General features: G+C 37.3%; 1 protein-coding gene across 1 annotated transcript in view; it reads left to right on the forward strand.

The window, feature by feature from the left end:
• The window catches only part of plxnc1 (plexin C1), a 175,217-nt gene that overhangs the window by 97,972 nt on the left and 56,923 nt on the right, over positions 1-20,322 (forward strand). Inside the window, exons 8-14 of the mRNA XM_051931202.1 lie at positions 1,962-2,061; positions 4,506-4,575; positions 9,258-9,347; positions 9,573-9,668; positions 15,156-15,234; positions 15,946-15,989; positions 19,525-19,658. Coding sequence (XP_051787162.1) covers positions 1,962-2,061; positions 4,506-4,575; positions 9,258-9,347; positions 9,573-9,668; positions 15,156-15,234; positions 15,946-15,989; positions 19,525-19,658 — 613 coding nt within the window. The remainder of the gene's footprint in view (positions 1-1,961; positions 2,062-4,505; positions 4,576-9,257; positions 9,348-9,572; positions 9,669-15,155; positions 15,235-15,945; positions 15,990-19,524; positions 19,659-20,322) is intronic.

A 20,322-nucleotide genomic window follows, 5' to 3' on the forward strand; every position in this document is an offset into this window, starting at 1 on the left:
GCTGCTCCGTGCAGCCAGGTGAACATAGTCTGGCAGCTTGCCTGCCGCACATTCTTGGCAAACTGACAGCCACAGTATGCTGCAACAGACGTTTTATGTTGATTTCTGTGCAAAGCCATTGCGTTTTAGAAAACTGTTTTTTTGTAAAAAATATTCAGCCCACAAAGAGTTAATATGAGGAAGCTTGGTCATGCAGTGTTTTATAGTGCTGCCTCTTCACAGCCTAAGTGCAGTGTGCTGCATTTACACAAATTTTTGTGTTTTTATGTAGATTATCTGGGTGTGTTCTGGTTTCCTCCCATAAACCACAGATGTGCGTGATTGTTTGATTAACAACTCCAAATAAGCCAGCAAATAATGAGTGTGGCCGGCAATGAACTGATATCCCATCCAGGACTGTTTGTCATATGGTATCCATTGATTTTGGGAGAGATTCCAATTATCTGTGACCCTGTGCAGGATAAAGTGCTTATGGAGTATTTGATGGAGAGCTAGTTTAAAAGTTGAAACACAAACAGATTAAACACTCCCTCATACCTCAGAGGACATACAATGTGCACAACCACATGTATGTGTAAAGTGAATGGTCATCCTCTCATATTAAACCAACTACCAAACAGTTTATTATGCATTTCTGGTTTTCCACAAAAATTGTCCATGTTTGTTTGCTTGTGTGACATTTGCAGCACATGCACAGTGAATGGGGAAAATCTACGTGGTTACATTGGTGGTGCATAGACTAATTTCTGGACAAGTGAGGTTATCGACTTTTCTGTTAAAGTACCATCATTTTATCGACACATGACAGTGTGAACCCACATAATCACAAAGTATAAATTTGCTCTTCGTGTTATGTCTGAATTATACAGTAAACTAGTTTTGGAATTGTAACATGAAGCTGTGTGAAGTGAAGTCCAAAACTTTATCTTGTTAAAAAAGCTTACAGTCTTATTTCTGTATTTGAAGGTATGTCCTGTTTTCCATGACCTATGGCCAAATACATGTTATGAGCTAATTTGGTGCAGTGGTAGTGCTGCTGCCTCTCAATGAGGAGGTGCAGGGTCTGGGTCCTCCTTGCATTCAGTTTGCATCCTCTCCCTCTGTCTGCATGGGTTTCCTCCGGGTGCTGTGGTTTTCTGTCACTGTCCAAAGACATGCAAGTTAGGTGAACTTATGATGTTAATTTGGCCCGTGTGTGTTTACCCTGTGATGGACTGACGCCTTGGGGTTTGTCCCTGTCTTGCGCCCGCTGCTAGCTGGGATAGGCTTTAGCCAACCCCCATGACTCTTATAAAAAGCAAATTTTAGGCTTTTTAAATTTTGTGACAGAAACACATTACTTTTGGGTAACATTCCCGATCCTAGGGTGCGTTGGTTTCCTTGTCATGAGATAGTTTAAATATTATTTTCTTTTCAGTATAGTGTTTTTTTTTAAATATTACATGCTGAAATATATTTTGACCATTGTTTTCCACAGTATTTTGGATGTAATCTTTATTCTATTTAGAGGAATGCTCCCTCAGATGCCATGCTGCTAAAGATTAAACACTAAAATATTTAAAACCATATAAGAGTTTATCAGAAACAAAAATAGCACCGTTTGTAAATCACAAGATGCACTAAGAAAATGTGCTGTTATAGAACTTCTGTGGATAAAAACCAACAATGATAAATTCTACTATGAAAGCTAGATATAGCCTAGGAGGAGTGGTGTGGATTCACAGGGTTTTCTCAAGATACTCCAGTTTCTTTCCACATCCCCATGCTAGTTAGGTTGACACAGACCTGTAGTCTGGACCTATACAATTGTGTTTGCATGCCATATAATACAATACTGTAGAGATGGTTCCTGCCATGATATTAAAAGCTGCTGGCTACCTCTGAAAAGATGGATGGATGAATGGATAAAATGTGACATTGTAGTTTCACCTTTCATGTTTTTCCTTTCTCTTTTCATTTAGGTCTTCAGGTCACTGTGAACATTAATCAGTCCTTAAATTTTTCTGAGATTTTGAGCTTGCATGATTGCCGTAATGTAGTTAAAGAGACAAGCAAAACACCGTAAGTAATAAGTGCCATTACAGAACATGAGTTGGTAAACTTTGTTACTGTAGAACTTGATTTTCAATATACTACATTAAATACCTCAGATGGCAGATGTAATGAACATATACCCCATGTTCTTGATGAACTAACAGTCTCAAACCAATGTACTAGTTTCCTTCACAATTTTAAACACTTCTATCATGTTTCCACTTAGCATCTCTTTCAATATCAGCCAATTCTGATAAGGTTTCTCACTCCATAACCCTCTGCTTCCTGTGTCTGAACCAATTTTAGAAATAACACACTGAACTCCCATTTATTTTAGACTGATGCTTAGCTTCCAATGTGCTGGTAAAACTTAACCTTCCTCTTCTGAACCTGTGCTGAGTGATCTTTAAAACTCCTATTCTTTCCATGTGTTGCTCAGTCTTTTCCTTAATAATTCCTTCCATTAATTTACATGTGATGCACATTAAGCTTATTTGCCTATAGTTGCTTGGATCTGCCAAATCTCCATTTTTATTTAACGGGATAATATTTGCCACTTTCCAGACCTTCGGAATTTCACCAGTGTGCAGTGACTTCCTAAAAAAGTGTATATATGTTCTCATTAACCTCCCTAAGAACTTGAGAATAAATATTATCTGGTCCTGGAAATTTGTTTGATTTTAGCCTATTTAACCTCACCTATTTAACCATTACGTCTCCCTCTAGTAGTCCCTTTTACCGCTGGGAGGTTATATACTTTATTACATAAGAAAACAGAAACATGCAAGTTTAGAGCATCTGCTGTTTCACTGTCTGTATTTTTTAATTCCCCATTACTATTCATGGTACAATTCACTTCGTTCTTGATTGTTCTTTTATTACTAAAATACTGAACGATTCTCTTTGGGTCATCTTTTGCCTTATCTGCTGTATTCCTAACTCTTAGGCTTTTAGCCTCCCTAATGTACTTCTTAATGGTTGCCCTCATGTTCACATATGCCGTACAGTTTACATTAGAGTTATTAATCTTTACATACCTTATACAGCTGATTTCTCCTTTGTTGCTTCTTTTCAACTCTTTATTAATCCACTGTGAAGTTTTTTTAGATTTCCTGCTAATTCCAAATTTGGGTATGTACCTATCCTGCATTATATGTAAAACATTTTTAAACCTGTTTCACTGCTCCTCAACTGTCTCCTAACTTAAAAGCTTATCCCAGTCTATCCTTCTTAGACTTTGCTTCATCTGCTCAAATTTTTCAGGGCCAATTTTTATTCTTTGTATCCACATTCTTACAAAACACTGAGAGTTATATTATATTATGGTTACTTGACCCTGGTGGTTCAATCACCTCTAAACCCTCAATTCTATCAGGATTATTACAAGATTTCTAAATCCAGACAGGCTTCTCCCTGTATTGGTGGTCACTGATTACTTCTAAAAACTCCTACATTTTGCAAGGTTAGCCTAATTAATGTTTGGGTAGTTAAAGTCCCCCAGGACTTCAAGTATAATATCCCCTTGTAAACTTGCAGATTGTAAACTTAAGGATCTAAACTGTCCCTGAAACTAGACGTGCAAGTACTAATGGTCCTACATCAGTTTACTTAATGGAGGTGGGAGAAAGGTGAGGCTGCAGAATGCCTGAGTTTTCATAATTCTGCTTGCTTTTCTAAGACAGCTTGTATTAAAGTGTATACTGGATTTCCTTGGCAGAAGGGAGCCATGTTCCAATAATATTCTCTGCTTACTTTACCATTTTCTACATATTCTGTACAAGGGTGCTATTTACTCAGAGAGCATTGACTTCACTATGCACCTGTAGACGTTGGTAGACATAAATGGACACATCTGGGTTTTCCTCAGACATCTGGAGGTAATGTGTTGATGAGCATTCCTCACAATAGCTGAGACGTGCTGTGCTCACCTCAGGTCATCAGTGATGATGACTCCAAAAAATGTAAAGCCGCTGACACTCTGCACAGTATCCTAGCAAAGGCAGATGATAGTGTGCTCTTCCTCCTGCCTCTTGTGACCAATTAAACATGAACCCCAAATAAATGCTGTCCCTTGTAATTTTCTGTGCTCCATCTACATAAAAAAGAAGGGCTGTCCTGTTAAATGTGGCTAACTGTGGAGTGGATAACTGTAGCACCAAGCTGGTGCATTAGTTGAAGGAGCATGCACTCATTGAACCAAGGAGCTTACACCTAAGCACTTTTTTGCTGATTCTATTTCCACATAATCATGGGATCAGCATTATTCGAACACACTGTAAATGGCATCATAACCAAAGTGAAATCCTGATTTGTTATGAGGCATTTTTAATGTCAGAAGGGGGTTAATAATTGTCACAACTGCTTGCCACCTCTCTTTTCAAAAGTCCTAGACTAGTCTTTCAAAATTAGGCATTTGTCTCAAAGAATTCTTTTCATTGGTTTTAATGAAAATTCATCTTTTTTTCCTTTAGTTGTTTAGACTGCATTAAAGCAGGCTGCTCCTGGTCAGGATATGATTGTTCATTTGCTACTTCTGAGACGGTGAGTAGGTGTACCTCCTATTTTAATGTCAACCACTGATATTCTCGTGGCCTGTACAGAAACCTTCGAAATTAAACCCTAATCTGCTTGATGTTAGCACTCTGTAAGCCTCTGTGCTGTCAATTTTAACTGATTTTACAGAATTTTAGTTTAGAAAGTGACTTTAGAAAGTGTAGTCTTTGGAAATCATTATAACACTGTACAAGAGAAGAATTATTGCATTTGAGCCAATCTTAAGTGATGTGTTTTTTTAAAAGACATCTTTTGATTATTGTTTTATGTATTTTTAAATGGAGTGAAAGTCTACAAATGGTACATGAGCATTTCTGGAGGATCTTTAGTTGAGTTTGCATTTTTGTGCCTCAAAGGATCTTGGTAAACCAATTTGTAAGTATGCAGCAGACTTCAAACATAACGAGTATAAATTGTCACAGTGTGACTATGAATGTGGATGTGCGTGAGGGTAGGTTCTGAAGCAGTCCGACACCATGTCCATGGTTCATTCCTGCTTTGTGCCTGGAGTTGCCAGGATGGTCTCCTGGATTCTGCAACCCTGAATTGGATTAAACAGGATTGAAAATGATAAATTATCAGTTTATTTGATTGCCTTACAGCTCCAAAGTCCTGGTTTAAATCCCAGCTTGATCACTGTGTGAAAATGATATATTTTTGATAGTAGTTTGTTTCTACATTATGACATTTAACACTCTACCTCAATAATAGAGATGTTTTCTTCATGTCATCCCAGCTGACCTTTCTATTTGAGGGGGTTCCAGCAGCCAACAGGCTTTAGCATTAAGAGGGTAGACAAAGAATTTAAGCATACCATTCTGCAGCTAGATAAAGTATTTTAAGCTACTTTCTGCAAGCAATTTGTGAACATCTTAGCTACAAACATTTTCATTCTACAATCTTATTCTTTATCGAGGAATGTCCCCAAAGACAAATGTCTATCTCTAGTATGTGTAATTTGCCTTTTAGTATCATAAATATGGTAATACTTTCAATGAATATGAATTTGATGAGCAGAAATGCACAGATTTTATATACTTTAATCTCATTTTATTTCTATTTTTGCAATTTCTTTATCTTATTTAAAGGGAATAACAATAAATGAGTAAAAAAAAAATTTTAAGTTACTACAAAAATTCTGAAGGACTGGAAATGGCAAATAAATAATTTTTCAAAACACCTCTAAGTTGCTTGATATAAAGGTCATTAGCACAGCAGCATCCTAGCTCCTGATCCCTAGATGTAATTTTTCAGTCAAGTTATCATCTCTAGATCAAGTATATTCTCTTTTCTTTAATTTTTTTTTTCTGTGTATGTTTTATTGATTTAATATTGTGATATTTATTAATTATTTTGCATTATTTTTATTTTATGATCATATTATATATATTGATCTTTCTTGTTTTCTGCCCTGTCCCATTTATGTAGAGCCTAAGGGGGCATGACACCTGCTGATACAGTTGGGGGCCTGCCTCAACAGTATCAATGGAGAAACTGCAGCTCAGCATCTCGTTTTTTTTTTTAATCCCGTATTGGACTTATGATTCCCTTTCTGATATTTAGATTTCCCTTTATAGCTTTTGACCACAGCTCACATTAAAGGGACTGTTTTTGGATTCTAATTTATTTGGATTTATTTGCTTCTATATTTTGCCTTTTAGACAAAGCCTCCGTTTTGCTCCTTTTTGCTCTAGCCCTGTTTTAGGAATCATCCTTTGCATTCTTTTCTAATAAATTCTGTAAATATTTTAAAAACTTTGTTCTGGTTATCCTGGACCATTTTAATCTACTACGTTTTGAGGACATTTTGAAAATATTCAATGGCCTTCACCCCATTTTTGGGGTTTATGGGTTTTAGGAGTTTAGGGTTAGGTTGTTAGGGGTGAGGTGTAGAGAATATGGTCTGGATGTGTGTTTTTTTAATTTTTTTATTTTTAGGAATGCATCCCCTAATTTGTGATACGTAAGTGGCAAGGTCATGATTAGTAAAAATCCTGCGTATCTATGTAAGTTTTTCTCTGAACAGTCTGGTGTCACCCCACATTCCAAAGATGTAAGTGCTGGGTCTTCAAAGACTGCTGTTTGGCTTAGGGTGTCTGTGCATGAGTGTGAAATGCAATCGGACTGTTTTCTCATCTAGGTCTGGTCCCTGCCTTTTTTTCTAGTGCAGCTGAAAAACCTCATCACAGCTCAGAAATAAAAAAGATTCAAGAAGATGATGGTTAGAGAGCTTTAAATTTGGATCATGAGAAACTTTTTCAAATGACTGTATTTTAACCTGTGTTCATCAGAAATAAAATTTGAACAAATCAAAGGGAAACATTTATTAATAAAAGATAATATATTGTTCCCTGTCACATAAACATGAAAGCTCTGCATGCATGTGGCTGTTGTGTTTCAACCAGGGTTTCGTAGTAGCTGGGGTTTAAATTCATGTTTTTGGTCTATTTTGTTCATTTTTATTATTTTTATTTTTGTTAATGTTACTTTTGTTGATTATTTGCATTATCCCTTGTTTTTGATTGTGTTTATGTATGTAATCTGCCTGTGTAATGTGATGCGTGTTTTGTGGGTGGTCTCCCAAGAAGTGGAACTACCTGTCAATCACTGTCAGCAACTGACCTCAACCCAATAAATCTGAAGGGTCTCCCATAGTTCCTGGCAGTTCATTTCAAATGCTCTAGGTGGGTTTTTAGTAACTTTTTTGCTACACTTTGTACTTTTCTGAATTACTGGATTTTTGAGATTTTGCTCTTTGATTTGCCTCATTGAGAATTGTTTGCTTTGGATTGCCTTGTCTCTCGAGCAATTCCATTTTGTATTTGTGCTCCACGGAGCTTCAGTGCTATTGGACTACTGTTTTGTGGGGAGTAAATCTTTTACTTTATAAAGATCCTGAATTTGCCCTATTATTGGCTGAGTTTTGATGGTTTTACTCCTCTAATATGCATTATTGGAAGTGGTTTTTGGAAGATGCTTGCTTTGGAACTCCAAGTTCATGACATTATAAATATGAGAAGAGAGAAGACAGTACACTGTGTTTTACATGTAGATCTGAGTGAAGCAATGGCATTTCAGCTTTAAGGACAGACTGAACACTTCCCATTAAGATGCCACTGTTGTTCAAAAATGAAAACATACAGCAACAATTTAACATATTGTTAAAATATTTATAGCAAACTCAGTTTAGATGTCATAATAAAATATTTCTGTTTTGTCATTATATGTTCAATACAATTTCTTGTCTAGATATGTATTTCTTTTTCAGAGCATGTGCAATTTTTGTGCCTTGTGCCACTAGCCTGTTTCCAGATACCTGGGTAGGCCCGTTGACTCTGTGGTATTCTTGGCATGTCTTTGCTTGTGTGTGCATGTGCATCTTGAACCTTTCAGTTCTGTATTGGGGCTTGAAGGCTAGAGCCTTTTAAGTGACCCACTGTGGCACAGTGTAAAGGTTACGTGAACTTGCACATCTCATTTTTTTTGGAGTACTCATCATCATTATCATAAATCACTTCAATTACTTATGTACAGTGCAATTTTCCGCTTTGCCCTTTAAACGTAACTTAGAAACTGATGAATATTTATCTGCATTTCTGCTTTTTGTGTTAAATATTTCATTTTGATGTTGAGATATCTTTTAATAATTTGTACACATGACAAAATATAACTGAACTAATTACACTACATTACATTTTTTTGTCAGGGCCTTAGATTTTTGAAAGCCAAAGTCACCTACTTGTCAGTGTTTACAATGCCAATGAACACTAAGCACTATGCAATTTCCATGAAATGTCCAGTACACACCATAATAAAAATCTACTGGGGAAATGAAGAAAGCAGCTTGTGAGATAGAACTAAGCCACAAGGAAACAGACCTAATTGCGTAAAATCAATTATCAAGTTTTACAGTACATACTAAGTTGCTTTTGCTGAGGATGTGGTAATAAAAGAGCTAATGAGGACAGCATTTTCAACTGCTGAGTGAACGTAATTAGTAACTTTTAATGCTTTCCTCTTGGTAGCCATTTACTCAAGAGCATATTTCTGCAGTCCAGGACTAAAATAACTAGAGCACTGAGGTTTTTTTAGATTTGTCTGTGATCTTTTTTGTCACACGTAGTGAAAGACTGAGTGATCGTAAATGTGACATTTCTGTTTACAGAACAGAATGAGTAAACCACATCCCTGGCACAGAAAGGCTGCCTCAGAGAAAGATGAGCCGTGAGGTGAATGCCCAGCCGGTCTCATTTTAAAGTGGCTGAATCTTACAAAAATGTTTTTTTTTTCATTCTAAAAGGACATGGGTACACTATGCAATATGTGTGCAATATCAGGACACAGATCGATACTCGATAACACGTTTGGTTTTAAAAATTGATGTATTCAGTAAGTTTTAAAGCTATTGCTCTTATGTTTGGACCCCTACACCTTGACTCCCATTTTGAAATAGAAAAGTAGGCTAGGTATTTTTATAAATTTATAAAAAAAAATGCTTCAGTGAATAGATAACATCACCTTTTCTTTCATTTTTAATGATATTTTAAATAGAAATGTAGACATACATCTGGATTTAAAACTGTTAATGGTATAATTTTAATTAACAATTACAGTATAAATATTATGCGCTACTCAATAAGCTAATGCTGTGCACCATTGTTTTAAATTAGAAAGTAGAAAAGTGTCCTGCATTATTGGAACTGAACATGACAAGACCTAATGAAATTGCTATTCGATTAGACCATCCTGATGAATTAAAGGTATGTAATGCTTAGCATAAAAGGTTAATGTTGTACATGTCTACTAAACAATTAGAGAACAGTTTTTATTAGCAAAGATGGAGTACTATATGTGGTGAAAGCTACATTTTCAAATACTTGGACACTTTTATATTCTTAATACTTAATGGCAGTTATTCTAAATTAAGATAACAATGCATAGTCAATCTGTTATACAAATATTCACTCCTTTTCTGTTTTTTACAGAGTAAGAACTTGATGTGTGTATTTAATGGAAAACAAACGAAGGCTGGTGTACTGAATAATGGCATATTGATGTGTGAATTAGTCAATAATAATAATGTAAGTTGATTTATTCCCCTTTCCAGAAGGAAAATAAGCTGCGTGTTTAATGATGTTTGTGTTAAGGGTACAGGATGTTTTTTTCAATATATATATGAATATGCACCATGGAAAAGATGTTGTCTTTGTGAATTAAGTGCTGTATATTCTCTATCCCCAGTGGTTCTCTGTCTGCGGTACAGTGAAAAATGGCTGGGTGGTATACAAGAAAAAGTCAGGAGCAAAGGCAGAGTGACAGAGATAGAAAGAGAGCCTGAGACTGAACCTCACTGCACAAATAAAGAAAGAGAAGCTTCTCAGTTGCATGCATGGTTGTCAGATGTTTTGGTTTTCTGCCAAGTTGAGCTAGTTAGAAAATGGTCAGCAAGTAGAAATGAAAATTAGATGGAGTGGGTTTTTTTCTTAGAATGTATAGCACATTGCAGCCTTCAAAAAAATCCACAAACTTGTAATAGATGTAATTTCCAATACATTTACTATCAAAGTGAGTTGATTTAACAACTTCAGTTTGAAGGCCAGAGAGAGGGCTGAAGAAGAGAGAGATGTGGGAGGGGATGCCAGGGAATAGCCCTGTGTCTGAGAAAAACAATGGAGCATTTAGGCGATAAAACACACTAAGAAGATGAAAATATTTTGAAGAAGTAGCTAGTGTTGTCCTCTCAATACTGTCCTTATCATTCAGTGATCTTGCTGTTGACCACTCTTCCCCACAGATGACACTCATATAAAGAAAGCTGAGAGACAGGATGAAGGAAAAATCTTTTAAAAATATAATAGGTATATGAGCACATAGGCAAAGAAATAACACATGCTGACACAAAGTACAGCCATCTCAAAGGCTACAGCCAACATCTGCTTGGTCTTTTTTTGATGTACAGTAGTAAAACAGCAACATTGTATAGGATAAACACTGTAAATAGTTCAGCTATGTTTTGTTATTAATGCACATATGAACAGACAAAATAAGAAACAAAAATACAAGAGAAAAGATGACAGAAAAATAAAAACCAACTAGCTATATCTCGGATTATTCAAAAAGTGAATCCAACAAATCTTCCATTTGCTTGAAGCTATGTTTGTCATAACTTAATATGTAAAATATATTAATGTGTGTTTACAGCAAGTTTTTTAGTGTATTATAAAAGTCCTTCTCTCCAACAGACAAGTTTCCAAATTAGTACAAAAGACGAAAGTGTTAAATTAACTCTGAATGTATTAACTCTGCCTGTATTAAAGCATACTGTATTGGGGTAGTGGTGTGAGAGACAGAGGAATGGACTTAACACTCTGCAAAACACTGGTGATGGCTGGCCCTTGAAACAACCGTTGGTTTCTTCTGTGGTTGGACCCATTATCTCTTTCCTCAATGTCACTCAAGTCTTCTTTGGCTCGTCCTCCAGGCTGTATCTACATGCTACCAGACCTGCCTCACACCACTCAGCAGAAATCAGTGGAAACCCACCAGCCCTAGCTATATGAGCTAACCCAAGGCCAGGGTCCAAACTTTAGGCTTGCTGGTGGCTATGCACCCAGGCTGATGGACTTTAGCAGCAGGGAGATGCATCCAAAGATGCTTCTCCCTTTTCACAATCTTCGGTCAACTTAAGAAGGTGTACTTAGGTTCAAACCAACCATGTTGCACACTGTAGTAGTATACTGTATAGTGCAATTTTTCACTGCACATATGGTCTAGTTGAGAGAGTGGCAAGATCATTTGCTTTGTAATCCAGCTCCATACACAGCTGTGATAAAGGAACAGGAAGCTTTATATTTATCCTCAGACTGTTACAAACATGGTGTCACAGCTGGCTGAGGCTACGGGGGTGCGAGTAGCTTCAACCAAAGGGGCACATAAACCTCGGAGGGGGTGCCGAAGGAGTAGGCCTCGGGGTGCCAGTAGGAGGGGGGAGCGCTGCCTGTGCAAAGCACGACAGGACGGCAGGTGGTGGTGTCCAGGCAGCGTCTCTGCCCCTGTTTGTGTTCTTTATTTAGCAGGACCGGACCCTGGAGCTTCAGGAGTAGGACCCACTTTGGGGATGAGCTGCCCTCGCGGGATGAGGCACTCCACCCAACGGGTCTTCGCTGGCGGTGGGGCAATGTTGCAGGTGGCTGGGGGGGCGACCCAGCTGGGATGCCCCAGAGGACCGGAGGAGGGCTTACACCTCCCCCAGACCACGTGGGGGCGTCCGCCCTGGTGGCTATGGGGACCATGGGTACAGAGCTTTGAAGCTCAACCCTGTAGGGGCCCGTGGTCACCGCCAAGGGGTGCCCCAATGCCTTGGGTGCCCTGGATCTCAGCACTTCCGCCACACCCGGAAGTGCTGGGGGGAAGAGGATCGGGGACACTTGGAGTGCTTCCGGGTGCAGAGCCAGTACTTCCGCCACACTGGGGGGTGCCAGCGGAAGCTCATTGGAAGACACCTGGAGCACATTCGGGTGTGGATAAAAGGGGCCGCCTCCCTCCATTCAGCGGCTTGAGTCGGGAGAGAAGAGAGGACAATGTCTGGGAGGAGAGACAAGGAGGCGGCCTGAAGAAGTGAGGTATTGTTGGTTGGCCAGGACTTTGGGGACTTTGGGGTTTGTTGTGCACAATTGTAAATATGGAGCACTTGAATAAAAGTGTATTGGATGACTTTAACATATCTGCTTGTCTGTGACCTGGTCATCTTCCACAATGGCTACAGTTATCCTTCCAACCATCCATTTTCTGGCTGATGTAACCAGTTCAACATCACTAGCAGATGGCTTTAAGCTGTGTACACTGCCCTCTATTGTTATTACCCTGGGGAAACTTCCGTTCTCTGCCACAAATGAAATTTAAGCTTCACACTGTGCATTTTCTGCTATTTAAAAGTATGGAAATTTAAGGCGTTCTTACTTTTATTCTATATCAAACTACACTGAATTAAAAATAATTCATTTCAACAACATTTGGTGTACATAAGATAAAAAAAAGTAAAAAAGCAGGTGTACATAAGTAAAATTAAAAGCCGCATGCACAAAAATTATCCATAATAAATTGTTAAATCTCCCAGTGCAATATATTTGAGCAGATAAAGAAATACGGCCTTTAAGTTTTAACTAAGAGTTCAGCACTTCACAATTTAAGACTGATAGAAATAGTGGTACTTGAAGCATTTACATTCCTGGAGGTATGGCAAATGTAAAGGTTGAGAATCCCTGCACTATTATTTTTTTCTGTGGGACTCCAGTCTTGGAGGGCTGCATGGCAATTAAAATGAAGGGAAAATAAATCCATTAACAGCAGAAAATGCTTGGCTGTGTATGTTTGATGTTGAAGCAAAATTACTTCCTTTGAATCAACAAAATAAGCCAGACTTATAATACATATATGTCGGAAGACAACCATAAGTGAATTCTACTTAAAACTGGGCAATTAAACATCTCGCTGAGTGTCACATTTCTAAACCAATCAATATTCCTCATGATGGTGGTGCTGAAAGTAGGGGTGGTGATTTTGAACTGCAGAGATCAGAGGTGCTCTCATTAACCTGGTCTGACAGACAGTAAGCTTCTGTTTAAAATGAACCATCTACAGTTAAAAAAAGCTCTATTAGACATATAACTGGGCGTCCCATGTGCAGAGAGCACATTGCACACCTTTAAAATAAATATAACCTTTTTATTATTATTATTATTACACTATTTTTTTCAACTTGCCCTTTCTGTTTGTCTGGGTCAGTTTTTGAAATTAATTTTTTACCCACTTTTACCAAACTTTGCAGCAATGCAATCCAGTGACAATGCAATATTTCAACAGCTTTAACCCTGGATCTGTACGTTAATTACGTTAAATTTAGATTTCTCTTTTCCTTATATTATACTTTTGGCAAACACACATACTGTATATATAGTAATTTTGGCCAATATACATGTATATGAAAAATTAGTGGTGTTGGTCAAGTGGTTAGTGTGTTAGACTTTCAGTCAAAGGGACCAAGGTTCAAGACCAATGTAGACAAATTAATTTTGATTAATTGATAAGTTTTGTCAAATTACTTCAATATGACAGTTAAGCAGCATTGGTCAAGTGGTTTGCGTGTAGGATGATTAATCAAATGATCGAAGGTTCAAGACCAATGTACACAAACTTTTTTTTTTTTTTAATTTTATCAGCTTTTCATCATTTGTATAGAAATTTGGTGAAATACTGTTTTCACTGATTTGGTAGATAAAGTGAGAAAGATTGAAGGTTCGATTCTCCAATAGACAAACACACATTTCTAGTACTTCGCATGTGTAAGGTTTCATCATGGTTAGGAATTTCTGAAATGATAAATGAATATAAATTAATGGTACATTTCACTTTAAGATTCCACTTTGTCACTAATGTCATTTCTGTCAAATCGCCTTCCCACCCAAGTCAAGTAAAAAGTAAAAAAAAAATTTTTTTTCTTGTACTAAGATTTTGTTGTTCATATGTGACTTATAATAAAATTAAGTTAAAGAATTAACTTAATCCAGTTAAAATGCATAGATTCTTTAAATTATTCCAGGAAATAACTTTTACAATGTGTAGATTTCTCCAGTTATAACCATTATCTTTCATACTTTAATCACTTTTTATATGATATATCATTTTCTTTCCATAGTTAAGCTGGTTAGAAATTTCACTTTAACAAATCTATGAATTTTAATTGAACTAAAATAAACCTTATAGCATAAGTATGCTTGAAAATATTTTCATCTATCTTGGAGTCAAGTTGTTTGTTTTTAATTTCTGATGTTTAATTTAATATTAACGGTTATGTACTGTACATAAGTAATTTCATTTTTTTGCCAGCATATTATTCTGGGGCTGCGCAGTGGTCTGCTATCTCACAACAAAGAGGCCAGGGTGCACATCTTGGGTTGTCCCAGTGTCTGAACAAACATTAGGACAGCCTGCTCCATCACAGGGCAAACCCTGGACACACTGGAAAAAAATTATGGTGGTAAAATTGGATACCATTGTAAAAAATCCCCTCCACGCCCTCCAGCAATATTGGAGCACTATTAGCCACTGGTTTATTTCACCACCTTATTCTAAGAAATGCCTCTGGGAGTCTTTTCTGTCTACTTCTATCAGACAGTTCAATGCTTCCTTCCCACATGCTCTTTAAGTTCTTTTGAAATTTCAGTACAATGAACATTTATTTTATTTATTTATTGATTGATTGATTGATAGGCTGAATTATTTTTCCTGCAAGTTTGTATCCTTGTTTTCTATGTGTCTGCTATTATATGCATCTGAATTTCTCCTTGGGATTAATATATTTTATCTAATGTAATCTAATAACCATAGAGTATACAATTCTGTCCATAAAGATAGATGTGAGGGGTTAAAATGTAGGCAAATTTTGTTATCAATTGACAATTTTATAAACTAAAAAAAAATTAAATTGGAATATTGAGATTATACAGTATATCTCATATATTTGTACTTATTTACTCAGAAAAGATGACCATTGCAAATTGTTATTTCAGATATCCACATCTGGGGCACTTACTTCAGTCAATGTTCTTATTGGAAACAGTCTGATTGATAACCCCCAAAGCCTTTCAGGTAGTGTGCCAATTTAAAATATATTTTTGTTCTGTCTTGCTTTGCAGTGCAGAGAATGGAATCAGTTTCAGTTAGTAATACATGTAAGCCAGTGCTTTTGAGAGCTAATAGGCATGCAACTTTTACTCGGAATATAAATGTCTCAGTACAGAGTATATGCTGCATACATTTGTAAACATAAACCTGTAGCCCTGTCATAAACCGACATTTCAAAAGTACACTAAACACGGGGGATGTTACATACTTCTTGATCTGCTTTATTTGTTTTTATTATCTTTTGATATTGTGACATCTGCTTTTGACTGTAACAACATTAAGTGTTTAGTTTAATTCTTGTAGAGCAATATTCCTTCTTTTCATCAAAGTCTCAGTGTACACTTTGGTTACATTTAATGAAATGAGCATGGTGACAAATAAAGCCAAGGACATTTTATAACTTTATGGTGAAGTACCATAAGTGGCTTGGTTAAAATTCAAATTGGTCCATTAAAATTAGGCAATAAATTTGAAAAAATACAGCAAGACTTCCCAATTAAAATGCCCACCATTTTTAATGGTTCATTTGTTAATCTTAACATTAGTTTTTATGGTTAAGTATATTTCTGATTTAAGTCTCACAGTTTGCTATATAAAATAAATGTTTAACAGTCATAAGTAGCAGCAATAAAATATTTTTATTGCTTATACTGGATTCCCTTGTTTTTGCTTCAGTTCCAAGCTGTTACTTTACTGGACAGTGCAAGGAGTCTGGATTGGTAAGTTTCTGTTAATGATCTACTGCACATTTAAAATGTAAAGTTTACACGTTCATTTGTTTTCTGAGCACACATTTTCCATTACAGAGTCATAGGAAGTGAGAACTAAACATAAGCCAGGGAACCGTACTGGTTTAGATGCCCAGCCACATTAACCCGTGTTCTGACTTTCACATTTTTTTTCTCTTTGGAACATACGTGTTATCTCTGTGTGTGTAATGATTTTTCTAAAAGTTAACTGGCTATTCTTAATTGGTCACATGTGAGTGTTGTTGTGTGCGCAAGTGGGCCATACAATGACTGGTACCAAAATTGTGCTTGTTATTCCTTTTGAGTCTAAACACAACGGTAAATCTACAAGTAAAGGGAAGGTGAAAATTATGCGGTAATCATAATGGATACAAGATGATGCAATGCAACACGTGCGTGATGGCTTATGGGTAGTTCGAGCATGCGCAGTGCCATGCTCTGCTGTTACTCTAGTTCAGTGTTTCTTAAATTTGGGTTGTGGATATGTCTGTGATGGGTTGTTGTAATTGTGTAGTAAAATTAACTAGGTTCGTCCAAGCTCAAATTCTGTATTGAGTGATAAACCGCCTGATATCCATTGTATTGTTTGCAATGGTGTAATATGTGAAACAATATTGTTGATGCATCACAAAGAGCCATGAGTCAGTTGACAAAGTTATGTGACTTTTCATGCTATACTTTCAAAAATCAAAATGTGTGTATATTTATTTATGTGTTCACTTATTTACCTATTTATGTATTGTAATAAATGATCTTGTGCAAAAAAAAGACTTCTACAAACAGAAAAAGGTTTGGGGACCGTCCCCATAGATTGTCGTCCAGACAATAATAACGACACTGATTCAGATGATTTTTCAGTACATTGAACGTTTTACTGTGAACAAAATGGCGTTTAAATAGCAGAGGGAATGATGGGACAGGAAATGGTTGGCAGGAGTGTTGATGGGAGACAGGATGCAGTGGACTGTGTGAGACCGGAAGTGATGTCGTCGTGACGAACCGAAAGTGACGTTGTTTCGGCCATTTTGAACCTGAAAGTGGAGCTTCTTAGTTTTCGTCAGGTTTTATGTAGGCGAAAAGAGATTCAGGTAAGCACCACGTGATGACCTTCTGTCTAGCGATATTTCACTCACCTTTAGGCTCTTTGACTTCCTCCAACTCCCACATGTGTGACAGTATTTATTTAGCTTGTCTAAAAAGCCAAATTTCCCCCTGTAGATAAATAAGTTCTATCTATCTATCTATCTATCTATCTATCTATCTATCTATCTATCTATCTATCTATCTATCTATCTATCTATCTATCTATCTATCTATCTATCTATCTATCTATCTATCTATCTATCTATCTATCTATCTAAGCAAGCCAAGGTCAAATGAACATGGATGCTCTGCTGCAGACGTGCACCATAGTCAGATTTCTTTGGGCAGAGGGGGTGATACCTGCTGAAATTCAGAAGTGAAAACAGAATGACACAATGAAAAGTTTCTGAATGGGTAGAAAGTTTTAAAGGGAGAAGAATGAGTGTAAGAGATGAAGCTCCGTCTGGTCGACAATCAACGCACATGAGCCAGTACAGTGTCCATTTTAGGACATCCTCCTCCCTCCGAAAAAACTCCATCCTTCCTACTACCTTCGACAAAATATTCCTCCTCCCTGCGAGGAATCCCCAGTCACCCCTCCTCCCTCCTCCATCCGCTCTCAGTTCTCCGATGTCCGTTTTCCGCCATCCACCCTCCTATCTCCGTCATCCGCCTTCAGCTCTCCATCAAACCCCACACTCCCCCCGCCCCCTCATCGACATTTTCGTTAACGAAGTGACGTAATACTTCAGCTCCACCTTCTTCACAAGTTCATTAACCAAATTATTTGTCAATTATATTTCACAGTAAGAATTTACAGCACGACTCAAACGTGGGAACGAAAGTAAATGACGTTAATTGTTGAGTGTCTTTTAATATTGTTTAAGCATACATATTAACACATGTGCAATTAAACGTGTGCATTTATGGTGTGATTTTTCAGGCTTAAAAGCTCGCCTTTTATTAAAAAGGTAAATGCAAACTTTTTTCATTCTGAAGGGCACAAACCACGCAAAAATGTCGGTACACCAGATAAATAAGCGCAACATATTATCAGTTGTATTGTATGCTTACAATACATATAGAAATGTGTTAATCGTTAACTAATAGTATGGGATGGTGTTTTTCAACTCAGCTACAGATGCAGATGGAAACCAGAACTGCTTTGAAAAATACGAACGCCTTAGGACCGATCTGGAATAAGGTAGCACAGCGCCTTGATTTAAACGATTCCATGTCTTGGTGGGTTTGCGTTGCTTGTTGTCAATATCTTTACACCTGTTTTTAAGGCTTATTGACTGAAAGGGGCTTTCGTGAAAAAAGTTAGGGCTTTGCTACAGGATACACCCTCCACAAGTTAAGGAAGTTAAAAATAAAGGTATATATTTCTGTTTTATTTAAACCTTTTAAGTTTGTATGCGGGCGGCATGGTTAATGAACTTGTGAAGAAGGTGGAGCTGAAGTATTACGTCACTTCATTAACGAAAATGTCGATGAGGGGGCGGGGGGAGTGTGGGGTTTGATGGAGAGCTGAAGGCGGATGACGGAGATAGGAGGGTGGATGGCGGAAAACGGACAGCGGAGAACTGAGAGCGGATGGAGGAGGGAGGAGGAGTGACTGGGGATTCCTCGCAGGGAGGAGGAATATTTTGTCGAAGGTAGTAGGAAGGATGGAGTTTTTTCGGAGGGAGGAGGATGTCCTAAAATGGACACTGTAATAGCCTGCATCAGCATGGCAAATGCATTTATCAGAGAAAACCAAGGGATTACATTGTCCACCGTTGCTGCATATTTCAACATCAGCTATGGTTCTGCACATGCCAAAGTGCATGATGATGTGGAGTACTGTAAAGTCTGTGCAAAATGGGTACCCAAAGAGCTTACTCATCTGCACAAGCCATTGTAATTTGCTGAATTTCAGCAAGTTTCTCTCCCTCTAACCAAAGAAATGTCACTACAGTGCATTGCTCAACAATGGTGCAATCCTGAAACGGAGTGGCCATGTTCATTTGACCTTAATTTCCACTAATGGCAGAGCGCAGTTTGAACTACCCATGTTATTGTACTGCGTCAGCTTCTATCTATTGCGGTTACCATGTAATTTTCAAATTGCTTTTACTTTTTGATTAACCTATGTGTAATAGCAGCTCACTTGAACAGGCATCAAATAATATGATGCAGCTTTGTACACCAGACCAGTAACAATATTGGAAGGAATCCATACTGTAGTTAATAGTGGTGTGTTTTTTAAATAGTCCTATACAGCTTTCATGTTCTGTACAAGTTAACACTTTAAACATGTGCTGTCAAATTAAGTTCAACTGAATATATTCTTGTAATAAGTGATCCACACTTAGCTGATAACAGTTTAAGTATGAGAAAAGAAAACTACTTAAATCTAAGCTGTCTTCTTTTTTACAAGAATGCAAATATAACAGATTTGATTCCAAATGAAGTCTCTATTGCCGGGAAAAGACAAGTCATTATCAAAGGAAAGAACTTTTGGGGAGGCAATGCAACAAAAGTCCAGTTTACTCAGTTTTTGAGTGTCACAGAGTAAGCAAAATTCTTTTCATTACCCTTTTTTTCTTGTGTTTTTTCAGCCTTTAAAGACTGTTAGATATCTTTGTTAGATATACAGTAAAAAGGATGATGTAAACTGCATTTAGAAAATCACCAAGCTTTACTTTTAAGAGAGTGACTGGCCTATTCTTTTATGTTGTTTCACATTCAAATACGGAAGATACTGTTTTATAGTGTTAATTGTATAATTAATGTTTACCCATGGACCATGTATTAACCTTTAGCAGTTTTCCCTGCCATGACCTTACATGGGCAATCTGCTCTCAGTTTTCCCAGCTAGAGACCCTATGTTGTCACTTGTAGACCAGGATGTCATGTGGAGCTCTTGAAAGCCCAACATGGCCGCTGTCTTTCTCCAAACAGAGAGTCATGTACACCCATCTCTTATTGTTTCTCTTACTTTTTGCAATCTTAGATAATTTTCTTCTAAATGTCACTATCTTTTTATTTCATGGTGGCGCCCCTGCAGGTGTTATTAGAAGAATTACAAGTGTTATTACTAGTGATATCCATCTTCCTATACTTGCATACATAGGTGTTTTCACATTTCCAGTTTCTCTCTCCTTTAAACATTTGCTGAAGATGTTATCCTTTCCTTTGCAATGTTGGTGTTGCTATTGCTCCTAGTAGCCAATTT

The sequence above is a fragment of the Erpetoichthys calabaricus genome, chromosome 1 (assembly GCF_900747795.2).
Source record: "Erpetoichthys calabaricus chromosome 1, fErpCal1.3, whole genome shotgun sequence".
NCBI lineage: Eukaryota > Metazoa > Chordata > Cladistia > Polypteriformes > Polypteridae > Erpetoichthys > Erpetoichthys calabaricus.